Source organism: Protopterus annectens, chromosome 3.part1 (genome assembly GCF_019279795.1).
Source record: "Protopterus annectens isolate FY-2018-M chromosome 3.part1, PAN1.0, whole genome shotgun sequence".
NCBI classification, from domain to species: domain Eukaryota; kingdom Metazoa; phylum Chordata; order Ceratodontiformes; family Protopteridae; genus Protopterus; species Protopterus annectens.
The window spans coordinates 1786090938-1786115213 of NC_056732.1; the positions used below are offsets into that span (position 1 = coordinate 1786090938).

Here is a 24276-nt window from a genome sequence, read left to right on the forward strand (position 1 = left end):
ATTGGTTGCATTTTTGGCATGTTTATTGTGTTCAGCCATGATTTTTTCCTGTTGCACAACTTGTTTACATCTGGAATCTATCAAAGTGGTTTATTTTTTTTTTTTTGAAGATTTTGTTTTGCTTCTATTGAGTGGGAACAGTTGCCTCTGTAAATGGTGGTAGAAGGATTCAGTACAGGCAGCTGAATTATCTCAGTGGGGGGAGGGGGTAAAAAAGGTTACCAGTGTTTCATTCAGTAGATAATTTACTTTGGGACAATTTTTGAACATTCTAGGTTTGAAAGGGGTATCTGTTCCAGAACAATTTCAAAAAATACCCCTTTGTGCTCTGACCTTATTAAAGAGAAATGATGCACAATGGGGGGGGGTGCAATGGTTTCACATATTTTTGGGGATCAAATTAAGGATGTTGTTTCCCCTTGTGGGAGCTTTAACTAGTTGTTCCAGGACATAACAAAGTCCATGAATTTCTGTGCCTGCCTGATAAAGGATCTGTATTTTTCCTACTTTATCGATGGATAGTTGAAGTCTCCTAGAAGTTAAGTCCCATGCTTACCGACTCAAGTTTGTTTAGGATTCAAGTGTGAGTGTCCTGGGTCATGGAAGGGGATCTGTAGGTAGCGATGATTATTAGGAGTTATAGTGGATGATAATCTTGCATCCAACTTACATATACAAAATTGCATAAGAAAAACTCATCAAAAACTACTGATGATTTACGAAGCCATAAACTTTCTCCCTGATGCAACAAAAAATACACTTTCCAACACTTATAGGTACTTATGTCCTCCCCACACTTCTTTATGGTACTTCCATCCTCACTAACATCAAGACTTCACAAAAATTAAAACTTGCACAATGCTATAACAAAGTTGCTAAATCTGCAATGCATACCCCTTTCAGTACCCATCACTGTATAGAACATTAAATGCCTACATTGGTTAGAAGTGCCTCATCAACTAACATATACAGCTTCTTACCACCTATAGAATTATCCAATTATCCAGCATCAAACTGCCAATCCAGCACTAAAAACTATTCTACACAACTATGTTCCTGGTTGTTCATTGTGATCCAGTGACCAAAAACTCCTGTCTGTTGACAAACCTATCAAATCTAATGGGCATTGACTGTAGTTGTACAAGGTTGCTAAGTCCTGGAACTCCTTGTCTCTTTCCATCAGGTCTATACCCTCAGTTGCCTCCTTTAAAACCATTCTGAAAGACATCCTAGCCAAAAGCTGACCCTGTTCTTGCTTGACAGCAGGATAAACTATATCCCAAAATGTGAACAAGTACCTGTTCATACCTTACATCTCCTTCCTCTCCCTTGTTCACTCCCTTATTTCTATCCACTTCTCTTCCATGGCTTTCTCTCTAAATATACCATAGGCCTGCTTTTACCTCACTTCATATAGTAATTCCTGCTTGTAGTAATTCCTGCTTGTATTATACTAACTTACCTTTAAATTCTCAAGCTAGCAAAATGTTTCTGTTAAATCATTGTCATGTAACTTGTACCTATTCTTAAATCGATGTTTTCATGTTATGTTTAATTTTGTATAATCAAACTGTAGTTCTTTTTTGGATTATTTGTAAAGACTGTAAAATTATTTTTCTTCAAATGTTTTGTAAAACTTTGGAACTTTATTCCCCAGGCCTCTGCTGAAATTGGGCTGCTACCCAATTGGACTTTTCTGGAAATCAAATATAAATAAATAAAAGGGAGTATAGGGATGGTGGTTGCCATGAATCCCAGAGCACAGAGAAGTTCCCTCACTGGGATCATTGAAAGAAGAGGAGGAGACTGGAAATAAGCATTCAGGGACATGGTCTTGCGAGGGGAAGAGATGCCAGTATTGGGAGGGTGTGGATCCTGCAACCCAAATATATTTAACCCTGAGAGGGGGTCAGGTTTAACTTCTTGAGCTTGAGAATGAATCCCCCACTGTGCAGGAGGAGCATAGTAAAATGGAGATCTATATCAGGAGGTCATCCAAGTATGAAAATATTTGGGCACCCAAAAGTGTGCAGAGAGCTGCCACTTGGGTCAGACATTTGATAAACACCATTGGAGCTGTAGAAGGACCAAAGAGGAAAGCAGAGAACTGAAACTGAGAGAAAAAAACAGAGTAACATCGACACTGAATAGAAGCTGAATGTGAATCTGAACATAGGCATCTTTTAAATCCATAAAGACTAGAAATGCTTGAGGAAGGAACAGAGGAAAGATAGTCTGAAAGGACTTTCAGAAAAGTGTTAAGTGGGATAGATCTAAAATAGGTCTTCAAGACCCTCCCTTTCTAGGAACCTGAAACATCCTTGAATAAAAACCTGTTGCCTGCTGGACTTTGGTACAGGTTAAATATTTCCCTGATCCATAAGATCCCATAGGACCAAAGGGAAAAGAGGAAATTGGCTCTGAAGGGGCTGAGGGAGACTTGGGAAAAGGGAGCAGGGAATTCCAAACCATGAAATAACCATGCTGGATTATAGAAAAGGACCCAATGGTCCATATTAATCTTTTGCCAGACTGGAAGAAAAAGGGATAACCTGAGGTCAGAGGAACCTGTCCAAGGGAGGTAGTGGGTTTCTAGGCTGTCTATGCACAAAAGAGAGATTTGTTTAAGATCCTACCCCATCCTACATTTGCTTCTAGGGTTCTAAATAATTCTGCAGCAGCAGTATGAAAAATATTCTAGTTGTCCAATAGGGAATCCAAAGTTTAGCATTTATATCATCAGATAATGTTTGTAGGTGCAACCAGGAGTACCTCCTCATAATAGAACCACATGCAGCAGCCCAAGAAGATGCATCAGTGCATCAGATGCATCATAACTACATTATATAGTGTGGTGAGATGCAGCACCCCTAGAAGATGCATCAGTGCATCTACTGCATCATAACTATATTATATAGAGTCGTGAGTTGCAGCAGCCCTAGAAGATCCATCAGCGCATAAGATGCATCATAACTACCTTATATAGTGTGGTGAGATGCACCAACCGTAGAAGATGCATCAACTATATATATTATATAGAGTTGTGAGTTGCAGCAGCCCTAGAAGATGCATCAGTTGCATCATAACTACACTATATAGTGTGGTGAGATGCAGCAGCCCTAGAAGATGCACCAGTGCATCAGCTGCATCATAACTACATTATATAGAGGTGTGAGGTGCAACAGCCCTAGAAGATTCATCAATGCATCCACTGCATCATAACTACATTATATAGAGTGGTGAAATGCAGCAGGCCTAGAACCTCAAAATGCACTTGCTCAAGGCACTCTGTAAAATGGAGAACATTGACATCTGTGCAGTGAAATAGACCTGGTTCAAGGCTCCAGAGAGCACACCTGCATTACGAGGCTATAATTCATACCACACCTTTTGTCCAGCTAACCTGGACAGAAACAATAAAGGCGAAGGTATGTCCATATTCATTAAGGATATCCACACCTCCAGGCTAGTTGCTCAGCATAATGCATCCGAGATTATCCAAGTGCAACTAACTCTGGGCAAGACCACAATCCAAATTGTAACTTGCTACAGATCCCCCACCATGCCCCAGGATTCCCACTCCTCATTTCTTGACACACAGGAAAATATTAGGGTACAACCCAACACCCAAATAATGGACAATTTCAACTACCCCACCATGAACTGGGAAGACTGCTCGTGCCAACTCTTTTGCTTAACATTTTTTTGGAATTCATAAATTCGAACGCCTTGGATCAGCTTATCCACACCACCACCAGGGGCAGCAATATTCTAGACCTGGTCATCAACATGGCTGACCAGTGTTCCACAGCAAAGGTCAGTTCCTCATTGGTCAGATCCGCCCCCAAGCTAATCACTGTAGATATCCACATTCCACTCCCACCCCCCATTAGGGAAACCACCGTAAAAAAAATTCTCCAAAGCCAACTTCATGCTTTTTAAGACAGAAGTGGCAAACTTCATAACACCCATGCAGAGGGACAATTGAGGTACAACTGCTGAATACTACACAAATGCACTTTATAAGCACTTACACAAGTGCATGGATCGTGCTATCCCTAACAGAACCAAGATGCTATCCTTCAAAAAAGGAAGCCAATATTGTGGTCCCCTGCCATAAACAAACTCTACAACAGAAGAAAGAAACTGTTGCAAAAAAAGAGTAAAATCTCATGATTGGAGGAACTTCCTGGTCAGCCTCCGTAAGAAGCCGAGATCCCTCATGAAATCCTCTAAAAATAGTTACAAAAACAAAATTGCCACTGATTCTGAAGACAGTCACAAAGCATTCTATAGCTATGTCAAGAATCTCAATGGCAACACTCAGATCTGCTCTGAGTTACAGCACAATGGCACTAAATATACAGAACCAACTGATATTGCCAACATCCTGGAAGATAGGTTCAGTGCTAACTTTACACCGCTTTCACCCCCTAAAGGCCCATCTTTATACCAGAAGAACGCAGAGTTCCTGCAATCATGGCTGCACAGGTAAAAACCACACTCTCCAAAGCCAAGAACACAGCATCCATGGGACCTGACAACATTCCAGGCTGTGTTCTACACGAACTACAAAACAAACTGGCACCCCACCTAAGCACCATGTTCTACCATAACCTCACCTCAGGCTTTGTGTGCACTGAATGGCACACAGTGACAGTTATCCCACTTCATAAAGGGGGAGCCACCATGAACCCTGGGAACTACCACCCCATTAGACTGACGAGCCAGGTCTGCAAGGCCATAATTATAAACAAAGACATTGTTAATCTCCAAACTCTGCACCCCACCCAGTTCAGGTTTGTAAAAGGCAGATCATGTTGCCTAAACCTGATAGACTTCTTTGGAGCAGTCACCAAAGCCTTAGACAAGGTTAAGGTGGTTCACAGAACCTATCTAGATCTCACCTTTTGACACCATCCCCCACTCTGGAATTTTAGATAAACTCACTAAACTAGGTATAAATCCCTATGTCACAAGATGGGGTGCCAACTGGCTCACTGACAGAAGCCACACTGTGAAAGTAGCAGACTCCCAATCTGACTTCAGACCAGTGACAAATGGAGCACCACATGGTTCAGTCCTGGGTCCTCTCCTGTTTGGTATCTACTTCTCTGAAGTGCAGGCTAACACAGAAGGTCTTTGGCTAACGAAGTTCACAGATGACTGCAAACTAGGAGCCATAATCAAATCTCCTAACGATGTGGACATCCTACAAAAGGGCCTCACTAAGAAAGATGCCTGGTGTCAAAGCCATGGCCTCAAGCTCAATGCCAAAAAGTTCATTGTCATCTCCTTTGGTAAAAACTCTGTACCCATGAACTACCACATAGGTGGTAGTCTACTTAACACCAAAAGTGTGATAAGAGACCTTGGGACACAGGTGGACAGTAGTCTTTCATTTGATAATCAGTAGTCTTTCATTTGATAATCATATCACCACAGTAGTCAGGAAATCCTTCTACCTTGCACACCTCATCACAAAAGGTTTCTCATCCAGGAAAAAAGAGGTAATTGTTCCCGTCTACTCATCACTCATTACACCGATTATAGAGTACAACTCCCCCTTTTGGTTTTTACCTCACAAGACATCTGCAACAACTGGAAAGGCTGCAGAAATACCTCACATAGAGGATTACCGGCCTCAAACAGATGCTCTACTCAGACCGTCTCAAAGTACGCCAGCTTTACTCTTTCGCATATCGCCTAATCAGAGGCGATCGCTGCCTAACATACAAAGCTATTTCAAACCCAGAGCTGTTGGACATGCTCCACTTAAAGAAATCCCAATCCCTCCAAGCTACACGCTCTAGGAACCTAAACTTTATCACCACAATAAACAGAACATGCTGGAGGAATAGATTCCTGTCCCAGAGACTTCCCACACTCTGGAACAAACTACCTATCTATATCAAACAAAGCTCCTCATTAGCACGCTTCAAGAAAAATCTTAATGATTGGATGGAAAATAGGAAATTCACCCCGGGGATCACCTCTGTGGCTCTGCTTGACAGGGGCACAGGAAAATAATTTTCTTGGGTAGCGAAAGCCAGGATACCTTTTTGGCTAGGATTATATAGGCCCTAGGGTCAATAGCCTAGTACCAGCCTATGAACCTATAAACCTATAAGATGCATCAGTGCATCAGCTGCATCATAACTACATTATATAGAGTGGTGAGCCACCTGGGAGGTAGAACTGAGCAAGACAGAGCTGCAGTCTGGGTTTTTGAGTCAGGCAAGTCAGACAATATGCCCTCTAGTTGAGGCAATAGAATCAAGACATATTTAGTCATTTGGCTGTTGTAAGTAATGCTCCTAAAGGCCAGAGTAGCAGACATATATACTTTTTTCCCCAAGTATCTCCATAGCACTTGGAAGGCTCATCAGTGGCTATGGACACTACTACAGTGTCAGGAGATGGACACTTATTAAAGATCCCCAAGAGCCTTGTAAAAGTGATCTGGCTTTTTATGAGCCAGAGGCAGGCGGTCAGTGGCCTGGAAGGCAGCAGTAAAAGTATTCAACATGGCTGCCAACACTGGAGGAACAGCAGAAGGCCTGATTGAGTCCATCTGCAAAAGCTCCTAGTAACTCTTCTATATACTATGTTCTTGAGAAGAGTCCCGTTTAAATTTCCATCATACAGACCTCAGTGTCCCCAAAGGACAATTCCTCAAATGGAGAGTCAGGAGGTAAGGAGTTCTCTTCCTCAGACCCCAACTCTGAAGGAGAATGAATTTTCAAAGAATAACCAGGGGCATCCTGGACAGAATCCAACTTCTCATCAGAGGTATCAGTATCTCTAGCCCTTTTAATTAGTGTGGACACTCAAGGTGTAGCAGCACCAGGAACCCACAGTCCCTGTGTGGGATTAAGGGCCAGCAGAGCATCAAACAGCCCTTGAGTAAAGTCCTTACACTCCTTGTGAAGATCCTTAACAATGTGATCTACATGTTTATTTTCTTGTCTCTTCTTTAAAGGGACATCAGCACTGACCACTCTAGGGAAGTTCAGATCCCTGCCTAGATTCAATAAAGGTACCAGGCACCTCTATCCCTGACTAGGATTTGAAGAATCCCCAAGGCCCTTCAGATATGATCAGCAATATTTAGCAGACATATATACAGCCTCAGTGGATGTGCGAGAGATTTTTCATGTCAGCCTCTGACTTTGTTGCAGTAGAGGGAACTGGTGTCGGCTCCTGACAGTCCTCAGAGTCTAGATCCAACCTGAGACAGACATTAGGTTCCGGCTGGATAGCAGCATATTCAGAGCAAGTTTTCTTGGCTTTTTTCCTTGAAAGAAAGCTGAACCTTGGGGCAGGCAGATTCAGCCATGGTACCTTGGGTTAATAGCTTTAAGCACTGATTCTCCAGATTAATATATAAGGAAGACAAGCAGCTATGGACAGTTTTATGTACAAAAGCCTGAGAGATTGCACACTGGGTACGGTTGTGCATAGCACCTAAGCACAAAAGGTAGATCTTGTTCTGTCCTTATGGGGAATCTGCCTCCCACACTCACATTTCCCCTTCTTGGGGGACATGAGCTCAAATATAACACAGGAAAAAAGAAGAAACCCCAATGAGTCACTTATTTGTAAGAATCTCAGTAGGAGCCAGGTCAGCAAAAGGTGTACAGACCAAAGTTCTCACTAGGCATTTGGACTGCTAGCAAAGAAGTTCTGAATATTGTGTGCCCATATGTCCCCTTTATACCCCATGCTTGTGTGAAGAGCATATGCCTGACATACAATGCCAGGGTGATGTAAAGGCTTTGGTATACTGGTCAGACATTACGCTGTCCCCAGCAGGATATCCCAAGTTTAAAGAGTACTGCAACAGCGATAAGGATGGACATCATATGATTCACATTTAGCATCTGTTTCACTGCACTAACAGAAGTCCGACATCAGTGCATTTGTGTTCCTTATTAAGTAAACTCTAAGATGAGATCTTTCAATAGGTTGTGTGTAGCAGCTTTTTGAATTATTGTAATGAATCAACTGTGACACCTGGACAAATCAGTTGGATGATCCTTGAAAGATTCTGGATGGAGAGATGAAAAGTCAGCAAGCAAAGGAGAGTAGTAGTGCCGAAATTGAATTCATCCTTAAGAATTGGTGAGTACCTTTGCAAGGTGGACCCTGTTTTTCACAAAAGCTCACCAAGGTGACACTGATATATAGACTGTATTTATATAGCATATATCATGGACAGAAGTAAATCAAAAATAAAAAGAAAGATAGCTGAGTGCACAAGATCCAGGATAAAAAGTGTCCAATCCTGGTAGATGCACTGGTGCCAGGACTGGAAAAAATGACAGTGTAGAATCCTCAAAATACGGAAACATTCCTACAATGGGGCCAGGCCAGGCTCAGGGGGAGGATGCCCCCCCCCCCCCATTGTAGAAGTAAGTAGCAGTCCACAAAAATGACAAAAATTGATTGGCCAAAGAAGAGCCATAAAGACAGAGTGGACTATTGAGGATAAGAAAGAAATTATGTATTGTTATTACGCAAAAAGCTCAGAATTTCCAGACACAAGATATACAAAATGATTAAGAGACAAATTAGAGGAAAGAAAAATACTTCCACAGGAAAAACTGAAAAACTGTTACAAGCTTCAAATAAAAATTTGCTTTCATTAATACAACAGATTTTCGAAAAACAGTATATAAATCAAGTAACTTTGATCTCTTTGGAAAAAGAAGCCTCTGAGGAAGTGAGAAAGTAGAAACAACAAAACCTAGATATATTTGACAAATATAAAAAAGAAATATGGACATGGGAAAGAAAGAGAGATTTGATATGGTGCAATAGTTATGCAAAGGAGAAAGCCAAGTTAACTAATATAGCAATAACCCACGCCTGGGTGTGGGTAATGTGGGATTTACCCACGGTTGGTGTGGTTTGGTCCCAAGGGCGAAGCCCGAGGGACCAAACAAAGACAACCATGGGTAAATCCTGCATTACCCACACCCAGAAGTGGGTTATTGCTATTATACTATGACATTATTTAAGAAAAGAAATAATTACTTTTCTTAAATAATGGCATTGTATAATGCCTCTTTGCTGCCCTTTTGCAGCTGTCTGGTATCCGCGGCAGTTCTGATGTACTGCGCATGCCTATGCAGTACATCAGAGCTGTGGCCAAAAGCAACGGAGAAAGCAAGATCTCCGTTGCTTTTTACTGTTTCGCTATGTTAAATGGGTTTAACATAGCGAGACAGGTTTAAAAAAAAAAGCAACGGAGAAAGCAAGATCTCCGTTGCTTTTTACACACTGTGTCGCTATGTTAAAGGAGTTTAACATAGCGAGACAGCTTTAAAAAAGCAACGGAGATCTCCGTTGCTTTTTTTAAACCTGTGTCGCTATGTTAAACTTTTTTAACATAGCAAGATAGTGTTTTAAAAGAGACTTATACTAATGGAAAAAGTCCGGGCGACCGGACCTTTTTCCATTAGTATAAGTCGATTTACAACGTGCACGCTGGCCAATCAGCTTGCACGTTTTGGAATATGGGGGGATCATGGTATAATATGGAGGAGGCAGTCTCAAATATATTCAAAGAAAAATATAGGCAAAGACATCCAGATATGGAAAATTTCACAACAAAAAAACTAAAAACACAAAGATTCAGTGTAGAAGAGATGATTAGTAAAGCAGAAGTTAAAGAAATAGAAGTTGAATGTATAGAGTGCCTGCGAAGTGAAGGATTTAATGTAGAAGGTCTACAGGCTACATCACAGCATGATGGAGTGAGTCCTAGAATAAGGAGAAGCAAGAAGATCAGGAGACGTGAAGAAGAAATATGGACATGAGAAAGGAAAAGAGATTTTATATGGTGTAATAATTATACAAAGGAGAAAGCAAAACTAACCAATACAAAAAGACCAGCACCAAAGATATTTGAAGAAAAATATAGGGAAAGGAATCTGAACATGGAAAACTAATGCACACAATAAGAAGACTAAGAGAAAAAGCAGAAAAAGAGATTAGTAATGGAGAAGTCAAAGAAATAGAAATTGAGGTAATGGAACAGCTGCAAAGAGAAGGACTCGGTGTAGAAAACCAAATGCAGAAAGCACCACAACAGGATAGAGCAATGGATATCCAAATTAAGGGGAAACCAATGGAACAGGAAGCAACTGGTCAGGTGCCATATCAAGATATTTTGAAGCCTTCCACGGAAACCAGTATAAACATTCACTTGAATTTCAACAGCAAGGGAAGGAACAGGAAACTGTGGAAACTCCTGATGCAGTCAATGTTGAGGAGTGATAGGCCAGTGAGTTCCCGTAGGACAGAACAACAGATGACACAGGATGAAATTGAAGAGAATGTGCTACAGGAAGATGCTATAGAACTTTCTATAAAATGCCCACAGGAAATGGAAAACAAGGGATGTACCCTCAGTATGGAAGAAAAGGAGTTGAGAAGAATTGCTTGATTTATTAGACAAAGATAGATATATCAAGATCAATGAGAGAAATAGACTGCAGAGGGTCAATAAAACCCCAAAAGTCAGAAGCTTGATAAAACGAATGAACACAGTAATTAGGACTGTCCATAGAGACCCATGCGATATAACAGAAGTAAACCGAATATATTACTAGGGTAGCGAGGGAAAAGAGGGGGCAAAAGCGAATACCATCATGGAAATATCGAATAGAGAAAACTATAAAGCAGCTAAGACAAGAAGTATCATTGTTAGAAGATTATAGAAGAGGGAACAGATCAACAAAAATATTAAAGATTTGATAAAAGCAATGCACAGTATTAGAACAGACCAGGATCTGCCATTTCGCACTGAGCTAATCAGAGGAAGTCGGAGAAAGGGCTCTGAGCTAACAAATCAGAGATATATAACATTGAGTATCCTATTTTTTTGCTTATTTCTGAGTTATTTGTAGCACGTTTATTTTACTCACTGTGTGTGAGGTATTAAGCAGAATTTTCTACAATTGTTAAGCATCTGGTTGGGTTTGTTTGTTCTGATTTTTGTTTCCCACTCTCCCTCCCTCTTGGTATCCTGCTTTTATACTTGGTGGCTTTGCAGTTGCCCACCCCTACTGTAAATTTGGTCTGGGACATTCCTCCCAGTGTCATTACCTCATTCTACCTAATACAGGGAGAACATTTGAGAAGACCAACCCAATTAGCTTCTGCTCCTCCTTTCCCCTTTCCACTTTACAAATTTTTTCTAAGCTTGTTTCCTGCCTTTCCTATAAGTTGTCTAGTCCAGATACAGATTTGCTGCATCCAGGACTGTTTGCAAGCTTCTGAGCCCCCAAGCCCTTCTGTGTTGAAGGGAAGCCTTCTAGCTTAATTTTGTTTCTTAGAACTAGCCAGTTTTCTAGTTTTAGCACTCAAATCTGTTTCTTTGAGCTCAGCACTTGTTCAGAACTCATTGTAAGCACTAAATAAGCTACAAATTACTACAGCACTCAACTTTCCTCTGTCTAGAGGAAAACCGTTTTTAGTACTTAATAAATAAGCACCTATCCAGGCATGTCTAAGGGTCAGCTCCCGGTGTTTTCTCCTGTCTACCTGATGAATCTGGGCATCTTGGGGCAATGCAACAATTGCCTCATGTACACAGAAAACCCTCTCCTCCTACCACCCAACACTACAACCTGTGAGAGATGCACTTATGTAACCAAACTGAAAGCAAAGCTCTTTTCACCCAAGACTGGACTAGACAGTCAAGAGGAGAAGGTAAACACTTGCACTGCACCACACTCATCACATAGTCCCTCAAAACCTACACCACCAAAACACACACTAGAAACACAAAACACACACCTACATTCGTGGAGGCTCTCAAAAAAATAAATCTACCCAAGCAACAGGGACCTCCAAAGCAGAAACGCTAGCAACCTCTACCCCCCAACACAACCCAAATGATACATAGCCCACAAACTCAGTGTGCCACTCAACCACAGCCCATAAGATTTAACTTAACCATTAACTGGGAAAACTACTCATGTATAAACCAAAGATAAAAACGTGCTCCACAATATTCGAAATAGTTTCCTAAAACAAAGCTTTCGGACCATAAGCCCTTCCTCAGTGTTAACACTGAGGAAGGGCTTATGGTCTGAAAGCTTTGTTTTCTGAAACTATTTTGAATGTTGTGGAGCACGTTTTTATCTTTGGTTTATCCATTTTGTGGCTTGCTGTTGCTTCACTTTGCCATAGTGTTCACTTTTGCTTTTTGTGGTTTGAAAACTACTCATGTACCAACTCTTGTGCTCAACGTCTTCTGGAATTCATAAATTCCAGTGCCTTGGATCAACTTATCCACACCCCCACCAGTGACAGCAGTATCCTAGACCTGGTCATTACCAACATGGGCAACCAGTGTTCCACACCAGAGATCAATTCCTCATTGGTCAGATCTGACCATAAGCAAATCACCCTAGACATCCACATCCTAGCCCCACCCCCCCATTAGGGAAACTACCGTAAAAAATTTCTCCAAAGCCAACTTCACGCTTCTGAAGACAGAAGTGGCAAACTTCACGATACCTATGCTGACAGACAATAGAGATATGACTGCTGAATCCTATACAGTTGCACTTTATAAGCACTTACATGAGTGCATGGATCGTGCAATCCCTAACAGAACCAAGATGCTATCCTCCAAAAAAAAGGAAGCCAATATGGTTGGTCCCCTGCTATAAACAAAGTCTACAACAGAAGAAAGAAACTGTTGCAAAAAAGATTAAAATCCTATGATTGGAGGAACTCCGTGGTCAGCCTCAGTAAAAAGCTGAGATCCCTCATAAAATCCTCCAAAGCTAGTTACGAAAACAAAATCGTCACTGATGCTAAAGACAACTACAAAGCATTCTATAGCTATGTCAAGAATCTCAATGGCAACACTCGGATCTGCTCTGAGTTACAGCACAATGTCACTAAATATGCAGAACCAACTGATATTGCCAACATCCTGGCAGAGAGGTTCAGTGCTAACTTTACCCCTCTCTCATCCCCTAAAGGGCCCATCTCTGTACCGGAAGAATGCAAAGTACCTGTAATCACAGCTGCACAGGTAAAAAACACACTCTCCAAAGCCAAGAACACAGCATCCATTGGATCTGACAACATCCCAGGCTGCGTTCTACATGAACTAGAGAACAAACTGGCACCCCACCATAGTATCATGTTCATTCATAGCCTCACCTCAGGCTTTGTGCCCACTGAATGGCGCACTGCAAAGGTTATCCCACTCCACAAAGGGGGAGCCACCACGGACCCCAGGAACTACTGCCCCATTAGCCTGACAAGCCTGGTCTGCAAGGCTATGGAGCATATTATCATGGAACTTATAAACAATGACATTGGTAATCTCCAAACTCTGGACCCTACCCAGTTCGGGTTTGTAAAAGGCAGATCATATCTCCTAAACCTGATAGAATTCTTTGAAGCTGTCACCAAAGCTGTAGATGAGGGTAAGGTGGTACAACTAGCCTATCTAGATCTCGCCAAGGCTTTTGACACCACCCCCCACTCTGGAATTATAGACAAACTCACTAAACTAGGTATAAATCCTTATGTCACAAGATGGGTTGCCAACTGGCTCACTGACCGAACCCACACTGTGAAAGTAGCAGACTCTAAATCCAACTTCAGACCAGTGACAAGTGGAGTACCACAGGGTTCAGTCCTATGTCCTCTCCTGTTTGGTATCTACTTCTCTGAAGTACAGGCTAACACAGAAGGTCTTCGGCTAACAAAGTTCACAGATGACTGCTACAAAAGGGCCTCACTGAAACAGATGCCTGGTGTCAAAGCCATGGCCTCAAGCTCAATGCCAAAAAGTGCATTGTCATCACTTTTGGTAAAAGCTCTGTACCATGAACTACCACATAGGTGGTAGTCTACTTAACACCGAAAGTGTGATAAGAGACCTTGGGACACAGGTGGGCAGTAGTCTCTCCTTTGATAATCACATTGCCACAGTAGTCAGGAAATCCTTCTACGTGGCACACCTCATCACAAAAGGTTTCTCATCCAGGAAAAAAGAGGTCATTGTTCCCCTCTACTCATCACTCATTAGACCCATTATAGAGTACAATGCCCCTTTTGGTATGTACCTCACAAGACATCTACAACAACTGGAAAGGCCACAGAAATACCTCACAAAGAGGATTACTGGCCTCAAACAGATGCCCTATGCAGACCATCTCAAAAAACTCCAGCTTTACTCTGTTACATACTGCCTACTCAGAGGCAATCTCTGCCTAACATACAAAGCTATGTCAAACCCAGAGCTGTTGGACATGCTCCATGTAAAGAAATTCCAATCCCTCCGAGCTACATGCTCTAGGGACCTAAACCTTGTCACCACAATAAACAGAACATACTGGAGCGATAGATTCCTCTCGCAGAGACTTTCCATACTCTGGAACAAACTACTTATCTATATCAAACAAAGCTCCTCATTAGCACTCTTTAAGAAAAATCTTGATGATTGGATGGGAGATAGGAAATTCACCCCGGGGATCACTTTTGTGGCTCTGCTTGACAGGGGCACAGGAAAATCATTTTCTTGGGTGCCAAAAGCCAGGGTACCATTTGGCTAGGCTTATATAGGTCCTAGGGCCAATAGCCTAGTACCTACCAATGAAACTATTATGCACTATTGGAAATAAACTAAAAATTTTAAAACAGGCGGAAAGACTTAAATATAAGGGAAAAGCACAAAATAAACAACTTACTGATGACCCAAAAAAGTTTTATAGAGAACTGGGAAATAAGATGAAAGGAACTGACAGACCGCCAAAAAAAGAGGAAGTAGATGCATTTTGGAGAAGTATCTATGAAGATCCTGTGGAACATAACAAAGATGCTAAATGGATCAAAGAAGTACAAGAAAGAATAAGAAGTTTAAAGGTGCAAAATATGAAATGGGATGAAGTAACAGCCAGAGAGATTGAAACAAAGTTGAGAAAAGCCTCTAACTGGAAAACCCCAGGCCCAGATGCAGTACCTAATTTTTGGCTTAAAGTATTAACTCCTTTGCAAGAGGATTTAGCCATGAGTAAGAACTATTTATATGCACACCCCAAACAGACACCACACTTAACAACAGGAAAAGCAATGCTCTTACTTAAGAGTGAACCTGCGAGCTACCCTAAAAATTATAGACCAATAACTTCTCTTCTGACGACGTACAAAATATACACAGGAATTGACACTGACAGAGTTTATATTCATTTAGAAGAAAACTCAATTATGGCAGTAGAACAAAAGGGCAATAAAAGAAAGTCATATGGAACACAGGACCATTTGTTATTAAATAAAGTTATAGTGGAGAACTGTAAAAAGGGGAAGAATCTAAGCATGGCATGGATTGACTATAAAAAAGCATTTGATAGTATCCCACAGTACCCCACTTTCATGAAAGAGTGCTTAAAAGTGTATAAGATACACCCTACTCTGATTGACTACATTACAGTAACAATGAAATAGTGGCAGACCACTTTGCAGTTAAGCCATGATAAAGGACAGATTATTATCCCAGGTTTAAAAATTAAATGGGGGATATTCCAGGGTGACTCTCTGTCACCGTTGCTATTCTGCCTTGCTATTAACCCATTAAGCTGTTTACTTAACAGCTTAGGTCATGGCTATAATTTGGTTTCTAGAAAACAACAAAGTCTAAAGACTTCTCATCTTCTCTTTGTCGATGATTTAAAACTGTATAGCTCATCAGATGAGGAACTGAAAGCACAGCTGCAGGTTGTCAAAACTTTTTCAGATGATATTGGAATGTCATTTGGTCTTGATAAATGTGCAAAAGCAACCTTAAAAAAGGAAAACTGCAGCACCAGGAAAACATCAGTTTGGGACAAGAATGTGATATGAAAGAACTTGAGCAAGAGGGGGTGTATATATATTTGGGAATTGATAAAGGATCAGCATTAAAACATGAACAAATGCAAATAAAGCTTAATAAGAAGTACTTTAGAAGACTTTAATCCTGAAAACAGCATTGACACCTAGCAACAAGATTCAGGTTATAAATCAATTTGCTCTTCCTGTCCTAACTTACAGTTTTGGAGTGATTGACTGGCCCCAAAAAGTATTGGATAGATTGGATATTAAAACAAGAAGGATGCTTCATGCTCACCAAATGATTTATAAAAATCAGTGTATACCAAGATTATATATTCCCCGCTCTGAAGGAGGGATGGGCCTCCTTGAAATTGATTACATGTATAGATCTGCAATCGTGGGACTCCACACATATCTACTGACCTCACAAGATCCAAATGTGGTGAAAGTTTTGAAACATGAGGAGAATAAATCTAAGATGACATCTCTGCTTAATTTAGCAGAAGCATATCGACGTCAAGTAGGAATGGAAATCAAACCAGAAGTGCATAAAAACCAGGCAGCAACTGAATGTGCTAAAAAAACAAAAGAAAGAATATAAGGTGAAGGACCAGATGAGAAGACAAAAAATGTGGAAAAACAAATATAGTTGCAAGTATAAAAAACTTCTGGAAGAGCCTCATGTTGATCAAGAACAAATGCAGGAATGGTTAAGGAGAGGTGAATTTACATCAAGAAATGAAAGGTTAATATTGGCAGCCCAAGATGGTGGGCTATGTACACGCTGGTTTACTAAGTCCATTGAACATGTGGGAGAAACAGATATATGTAGGTTTTGTGGAACTGAATTGGAAACAGTCACACACCTTATTGCTGGTTGCAACTCTCCAATGGCAGAGGGATTGTCTACTGAAAGGCATAATAATGTGGTGAGATTGTTACACAGGAGATTGTGCAAATATTATGGTATCGACGTGGCTGAAAAATACTGGAAACATGAGCCACAAAGAATCATAGAAAATGGTTTATATCACATGGGATCACTCAATACCAACAGTTCAAAAGACAGATGCAAGAAAACCGGATATAGTGGTCCAAGAAAAGAAGACAAAAGTAGCTTTGATCATTGAAATTGCCACACCTAGTGACTACAGTGTCTTGCATACAGAGAGACACAAAGTCATAAAATACCTCGATCTGCAGGCAGAAACGAGAGCCATGTGGAAGAAAGATACCCAGACAGTTCCAATAGTGGTAGGAGCAACTGGTCTTATAAAAAGAATTTACAATCGTATTTGGATATGTTACCAACTCATGTAACTCCATACGAATTGCAGAAGGAGTCATTACTGGGCACATTGTGGGTGCTGCAAAGAGCACATTTGGCTGACATGTTGTTGTTGTTTGTCTTTCGGCTTTTCCCGGTTAGAGGTCGCCACAGCGGAACCCTGGTCCACTAATGATTGGCAGTAGATTTTCACAAACGCCGAGGTGCCAGCTCGACATTCAAAGTCCAACAAAGGCATGCCCATTTACGCATGTCTTTCGAATGCCCATCCAACCGCGGGGAGTACATGCAGACTCCACACAGAAGGCACTCCCTGCACTCCAGCCGAGAATTGAATGGGAGAACCTTTTGCTGTGAGGCAACAACACTACCGCTGCACCACTGCTGATGATACCTTTGGCTAACATCAAAGAGTGAAACAATATTAATTTCATGAACATTAATCGTACTTTGACTTAGGAATGGGGTCCATTCTCGTCATGGTATTAGAAACCCAAAAGACTTGGAGAAATTAAAAACAGCATCTGTTTCGCTGCACTAGGCAGAAGTCAAACATCAGTGGAGTTGTGTTCCTTATTAAGTAAACTTTAAGATGAGATCTGTCAATAGGTTGTATGTAGCAGGTTTTTGAATTATTATAATGAGTCAACTGTGACATCTGGACAAATCAGTAGGATGATCCTTGAAAGATTCCAGGAAGCGTCATTATGGTTTAAGGAGTGCGGTACTATCGCACTAGTGTTGAGGGGTAGATAGAGGTATTGACTGTGAGTCTGGAAGGGAGTGCTTGACATTTTATTCTGAATGAATAGTTTGAACAGAAAGGTAGATAAGGAAAGTAGCTCATACTATTAGAGAAACCCAGTCTGGTTTTACAAGAAGAGGGTAGTGATGACTTCTGTGATTGAGAGGTTCTATAATTTGTCTCCATCTCTTATATACCTTCCTCTCTGCCCCCCTTCATAATTTTTCTGTCATGTTAGAGCTCTTCTAGTCTCCTTATCTGGACAACTACCTCTTACTTAATCCTAAAATATTTTTCTACTGGTATACTACCTGTTAAATCCTCACCAACTTTTACTAAACTGGCTGTATTCATTTATGCTCTCCAACTAGTACTAGACTGCTGTACTCACTTATGGTGTATACTGTCCTTGTGCCTAATTTATATTAGGATAAATTAAGCTATAAATAATATTTTACTGTACCAACTAAAATGTTTTATGTTTGTATACAATACAAATTTTCAATGTCCATTGTAATAATGTAGAGTTTTTCTCCCCGGGCCTCCACTGGAAAAGGGCTATCAGCTCAGCTGGACAAACCTGGTCAACAAATGTAAAATAAATAAATAATAACAAATAAAATGGCTGATAATGTGAGTAGTGGATTATAGTGGTTTTGTATTTGTGGAGGAGCTCCTTTTCCTATTTACGATTGCTTCTTCCTCTACATCCCAGTATTAATCGGTATTCTGTGGTGATTTTTCATGTTGTTACTCTACCTGTAAGCTATGTCTTATGCCTACCACTTGTCCACCTCACCTTTTGCTGCTGATATTTACCCCCTGCTGTGTTGTCCTTTCCATGTTTTTCACCTCCCCAGTCGAATTGCTCTAAACTGAATTTAAGCTGGCGTGTTTTAGATTATTATTCCAGTCTTAACAAGTCTTTTCTCAACAAATACTTCATATAATTACTGCAGTATTAACAAGTATTTTATTTAGTAAGGCACACTTATGCTCATGATACTTTCTTGTATTTGAAATGTAGTTTACAGTACAACTGACTATCAAAGCAAGCAGGCAGAGGAGGAAATGTGAAGGTTAATATCAAAAACAGAATCTGCCAATGCTAACTTTTGATATTCTGTCACAAACAAATGCAGGAATTGATAAAGGAGGGGATACAAGCATTCTTATGGAGTTAAATGCTAGTGAGTTTACTACAGAGAAATGTTTTACCTGAAAAAAACTTACCTGTTGTCCCAGCATTTTTGCCCTTTCTCTGTCTTCATTAAACAATATAAATAAATAAAGTAAAATAAAGCATTTGTTTCTGTCTTCATATAGATGTATATGCAATCCAGTCTCAATATAGATGCACAATAACATTATAAAACTTTTCGTATCTTTCACACAGGGCATCACAGATGAAATAAAAAGGTATGTAGCTACAATGATCTCTTTCTATTTTTGTTTAAAACCCTGCCCATTTTAAGTGAAATAAGTTGTACTGTTTCCATTATTTATCACCAGCGTCATGAAAAGACTAGAAGAAGAAGAAGAGAAGGAAGACATACAAAAGAAAAAGAGGAAAGGTGTATTTAATGGTGAACTGGTTCCTGGCAGCCTAAGTCTCGGGGTATACAGAGGCCCCCTGCAGTACAGCATTTGGAAAGAAATGCTGTCTGTAATCAACCCAGGTAAGAAACAAATCTCTGCCATCTACAGAAAACTTAATGTGTCTGTGTGTGTAGCGGGGAGGGCCTTATCCCTAAAGGTGAAAGTAAGCTGTTAAAATTTAATGCACGTTTTCTTTGTATTAACATGTACATATAATTTTTACTATTCTGTTTTATCTATTAATGTTTCTTTGGGAAAGCCTAACTGGATAAATTAATTTTAGCACAAGTCTGTGAAGAAAAGCTAAAAAAACTGTATAAACACTGGCAATGAAAAATAAAACAGCAGAATACAATAGCCTTTAAGAACAGTGTACATAATGCAAACAACATTGAAAATGGCATAGGAAGTGCAAGAAATTCAAAGAAGAGCGGCAAGTTGGGAGCATGGTCTTCAGAAAATATTTACAAGCAGATTATTTTCCATAATTTGCAAAAATGTATGTATATGATTCAGACCATAACTCAAAGAAAGACAGATAATATACACTATTTACAGATATTAACCATGATGTCTCACAAGAAAGAGTATTATGTGTTACTTAAGTATGCACTCCTTTATGTATAGCAGGTACAGTGGTTTGAAGGGCAAGGTGCTGAGAGAGAACTTAAAAGATCACAAAAATATGCACTTTTATGAATAATTAATGCATGGTATAATGCGAAATGTAGTCCTGCACTGATACTGGCAAACTGCCTGGTATGTATTAATAATCATCTGTTCAGATAAAAGGAGTTCAAGCCTCAGCTCTGGTGAAAGAAATGGTTTCAAGTAATCTGGAGGAAAAATAAACCAGATATGCTTGGAGCTGATTAAAAAACTATGCAGGAGTATATAAACTCAAACGACAATAGGCTGGAAAAAAATAGAAGAAGCTTTAAACAGATATTCCGATGAGCTGATAAAACTGCAAAATGAATAAAAGGCTGTCTGAGTATGAGACTGCTCAAGGACAGATGTTTCAAAAAATGGTAAAATTACAGGAGAGGGAAAGGGAAAGCTGAGATTTTCTGCTGTACCAGAGAAACTAGCAGGGACAGACTGTATTAAAGCACAAATAAGTAACTGGTTTGGTATTCCCCAGTAGGAACTGTTCATTGAAAGTGGCACACTGTGTGTATGTGCCAAATCTGGCCATAAGAAAGCAGCCAAGAACTGTATAATAAAGAAGCAAACTTGCCAGCAGAAAGAGTTGATCCTGGCAAAACTGTTTCAGAAGGACAAAGTATTAAAACTTGGAGAAAGTAGAGTGTAGAACATGATTATTCCCTGTACATCAGGCAGAGCAGAAGCATTTATAACAGTAGTCGGGGTGTGTAAAGGCAGGTGTAAGATTCAAGCTGCTGTGTCAGAATATTTTTTCCTCGAGGATCAAAGCCACTTTTTGATTCTTTCCCACCTAGTTGTAGTCCCTGCTCCTACTGCATTCAACTTTTGAAAGGAAAATTATATGAATGTTGTGTTTGCATGATAGAAACCATTCCCATGTTGCCATTTGCCAGATTATATATGAGAAAGATTCATTGGTACCTAAAATCCCTTTGGTCTCAACATTGTCACCCACTGGACATCCAAATACTTCTCCTGACATTTCTTAAGAAAGAGTTGCAGTGGTAGATTTCCCAAATTTAACTCAATCTGGGCCTTGCTTTCTGCTCAACCACTCTCAATCAGGATCTGCACACACATGCATCAGATATGGCTTGGTGAACATGGACAGGCTCTGCAAGAGTTCAAGGCCAGTGATCTCCTAATCAGATAAGGGAACGCATCAGTGTCAAGGAAGTGAAGAATCTTATTCAAGCCCTTCAGGTGTTTTCCCAACTTTGGAATTCAGGTCTTCTTAGGATTTTACATCTACAAATGGGGGGAACTAAATCCTACCAACTGTGCAGGTTAGCTCTTCTGTCATGAGACCAAGCCCTGAAGGCAAATCTGTCACTTTGGGCTGTTTACATTTCTTCTGAAGACCGTGTTCTTACAGATTCTCTAAGCAGATCTATGGAAGACCCTCACAAATTGATGCTAAACAGAGAGGTCTTCCTGGCCATAGTCCACAGATGGGGTATCCCTCAAATAGATTTGTTTACCTCTACTCAAAACAGGAAGTTCTAGCTGTTTTGCTCACCAACCCCTTGTTCCCAGGCCTAAAGGACAGACACTATGTGTTTCTGCTGTGGGTATCTCTGTGCCTTCCATCCCTTTCATCTAATCCCAGAGGTTCTATTGAAGACCCAAAAGGACATAAAGATCTTGTTTGTGACTTCCTTTTGACCCTGGAAGCATGGGTCTCACTTATTCCTCCTCTGGCTTTCTGCTTCATCCCAGCTTACAGGCTTTCAAACTGAATCTGTGAATGATAGAGTTTTAATCCTTTTCAGACACTAATTTTCAGAGGACATGATCCAGAAGGCAAGAAAACTTACAACTAGAAAATCTTACATCTTCAAATGGAAAAATTCTTGATCTGGTGTCTGACGAAGAATGACATCCCACTTTAGGTGGGAGTTCTTACAATGTCTTATTTGTGTAAGCTAATCAAGACTGGACTAACCTACTCTTCCATCAAGGCACACTTGTCTGCTGTCTCTGCCATTGAACCTCCCCTTACTTCCCAGAGTTGAAATCAAAACAGTTCCTGTCACTTGAATGCTCCTAGGATGGTGTTTCCATCCCCTGGAATTTCAACTTAATTTTGAAAAAACTGACCTTACCATCTTTTGAATTAGTCGCCTCCCTAAAATGTTGTACCTGGTAGACAGTTTTACTGGTCACCCTTGCTTATGCCAAAAGAGTTTCTGAGCTTCAAGCCCTTATGGCCATCCCTCTCTTCTTTATCTTGCATAAGGGTAGGGTTTCACTGAGGGCTAACATTTTTCATGTCCAAGGCGGTAAATAAGTTGTCACTCAACCAAGCTATGCCATTCTACATTTGCCCACCTTCTTTGCAAATCCACAGAACTGGGTTGAGAGACTGCTCCATTCCCTGGATGTGCACATACCAGTTAGATTCTACTTTGAAAATACAATAGTCATCAGATAACAGACTATCTCTTTGTTTTCTTTCAGGGGGACAAGTTGGGCAACCCCATCATCAATCTCATCAATCATACAATCTCCAATTGGATCTCAAAATCCATTCCTTTTTGTCATTTCTTCCATGGCAAGTCCTTATCTTCACCTCTGAAGACCCATTCCACTACAGAAGTATATTCCTCTGGTGCCTTCTTCAAAGGCCTTGCTTCCAGATCGGTTCAAGAAGCAGTCACCTGGTCTTTGATTCACATCTCCACAAGACACTACAAAGAGGATGCTTTTTCCAGTTTAAGGACTTCTTTTCCAGATCCATCCTTATGGGTATGATAGACAGTTCCCCTGTCTCTGAACCATCCACCCTATACAATTTATAAACTTTGGGAATCACCCGTCAGTTGTCTCGGAACTTACCATAACAGTAGATGTCTTACTGATCATTGTTGCAGTACTGCATTTCTTCCTTCAACCCCCTTCTGTTTTTTTGTAACAGCTGTACACCATGTGGACTGAGGGGGGAAGAGGTCCCCTTGCCTAACCTTCACCAATCTTGTTTCTATTAGCTCCTATTTACACAGCCTTCTCCAGGGTCTCCTTGCTCTAAACAGTCTTGAGGATCTTCTGCTTATGCATCTGCTTCTATACCCCTACACCTGCAGGCTGAGGTCATACTTTGGATGTATGAGCATATAGAAGGTTTGTGGTTTGGTATGCTCACCAGATATTAGGTTACCTTGGTGAGATAACTCATTAGAATTGGAATACTGGGACAGTGATCAGTAGGACATCTTCTGTTATGGTAAGTTTTTACAAAGCTGTACTTTATGTAGGGTTGTTATTATTCTCCTTAATGACCTGCATCCAAAATCCTACCCTCTCCTTATTTGTCAGTTACTCCCCCCCCCCCGTTTCAACACTAACTCCACTGATTTATAATGTTCTGTTTGTGTTGTTTATATGAGCATTAACTTGTGGAGCTCTAAAGTATCCCTTAAAATCAAGTAATCCAAGACAATCTTGATCTCTGGGGAGAATAAACTTATCTCACTTAACCCTTGTCCTTTTCACCTCCCAAAATATTCCTTCAACTCTTTATTAATTACCATCCACAACTTCTCCTGAAACATGCCTAGCCTGTATACAAAATTAAGGGGACTAAAACATTTTTGCTGCTTGTATCTGACTATCCATATCCATCAATTCATTTGTGAGTATGCAGTTTACATCTCTATCCTTTGTTTTATCTTCATAATCCTCCCACCTTAATTCTTGCCTACAGCTTTTAATATAACTTTCTAGTTAAATGCAAATCTCAGCTGACTCTATAGATTGCTTTTTCTGCATCAAGACCCACTAACGACAGCGGTGTTTTCTCACAGTCTGCTTCCCTATGGATCATCATTGTTCTGTTAACATTATCAAGTGCTTGTCTTCCCTCCACAAACCACATCTTTGCCTTCTTTGGATAAGACAGCCAGTACAGCTTTATGACAAAATACTGGTACAGTAGACTCACTCTTATCCGGGTTCACTGGGACCAGACCTTTGGCTGGATAAATGAATGGCTGGTTAATCAAAAAAAGCATACCAAATAGCATGTATAGGTCAGCAAATCAGAAAACATTTATAGGTCAAAAAATAAATTGCAGTATGTTTGTTTTTGTTTCAATATTTGAACATTTTAAGATTAAAATGATACGCC

At 40.4% G+C, this 24276-nt stretch overlaps 1 protein-coding gene across 1 annotated transcript in view; it reads left to right on the top strand.

Moving 5' to 3' along the window:
- Nucleotides 1-24276, top strand: part of LOC122797869 (zinc-binding protein A33-like) — a 350409-nt gene that overhangs the window by 164978 nt on the left and 161155 nt on the right. The window contains exons 4-5 of the mRNA XM_044066392.1: nt 19279-19301; nt 19395-19561. Of these exons, the coding sequence (XP_043922327.1) occupies nt 19279-19301; nt 19395-19561 (190 nt within the window). The remainder of the gene's footprint in view (nt 1-19278; nt 19302-19394; nt 19562-24276) is intronic.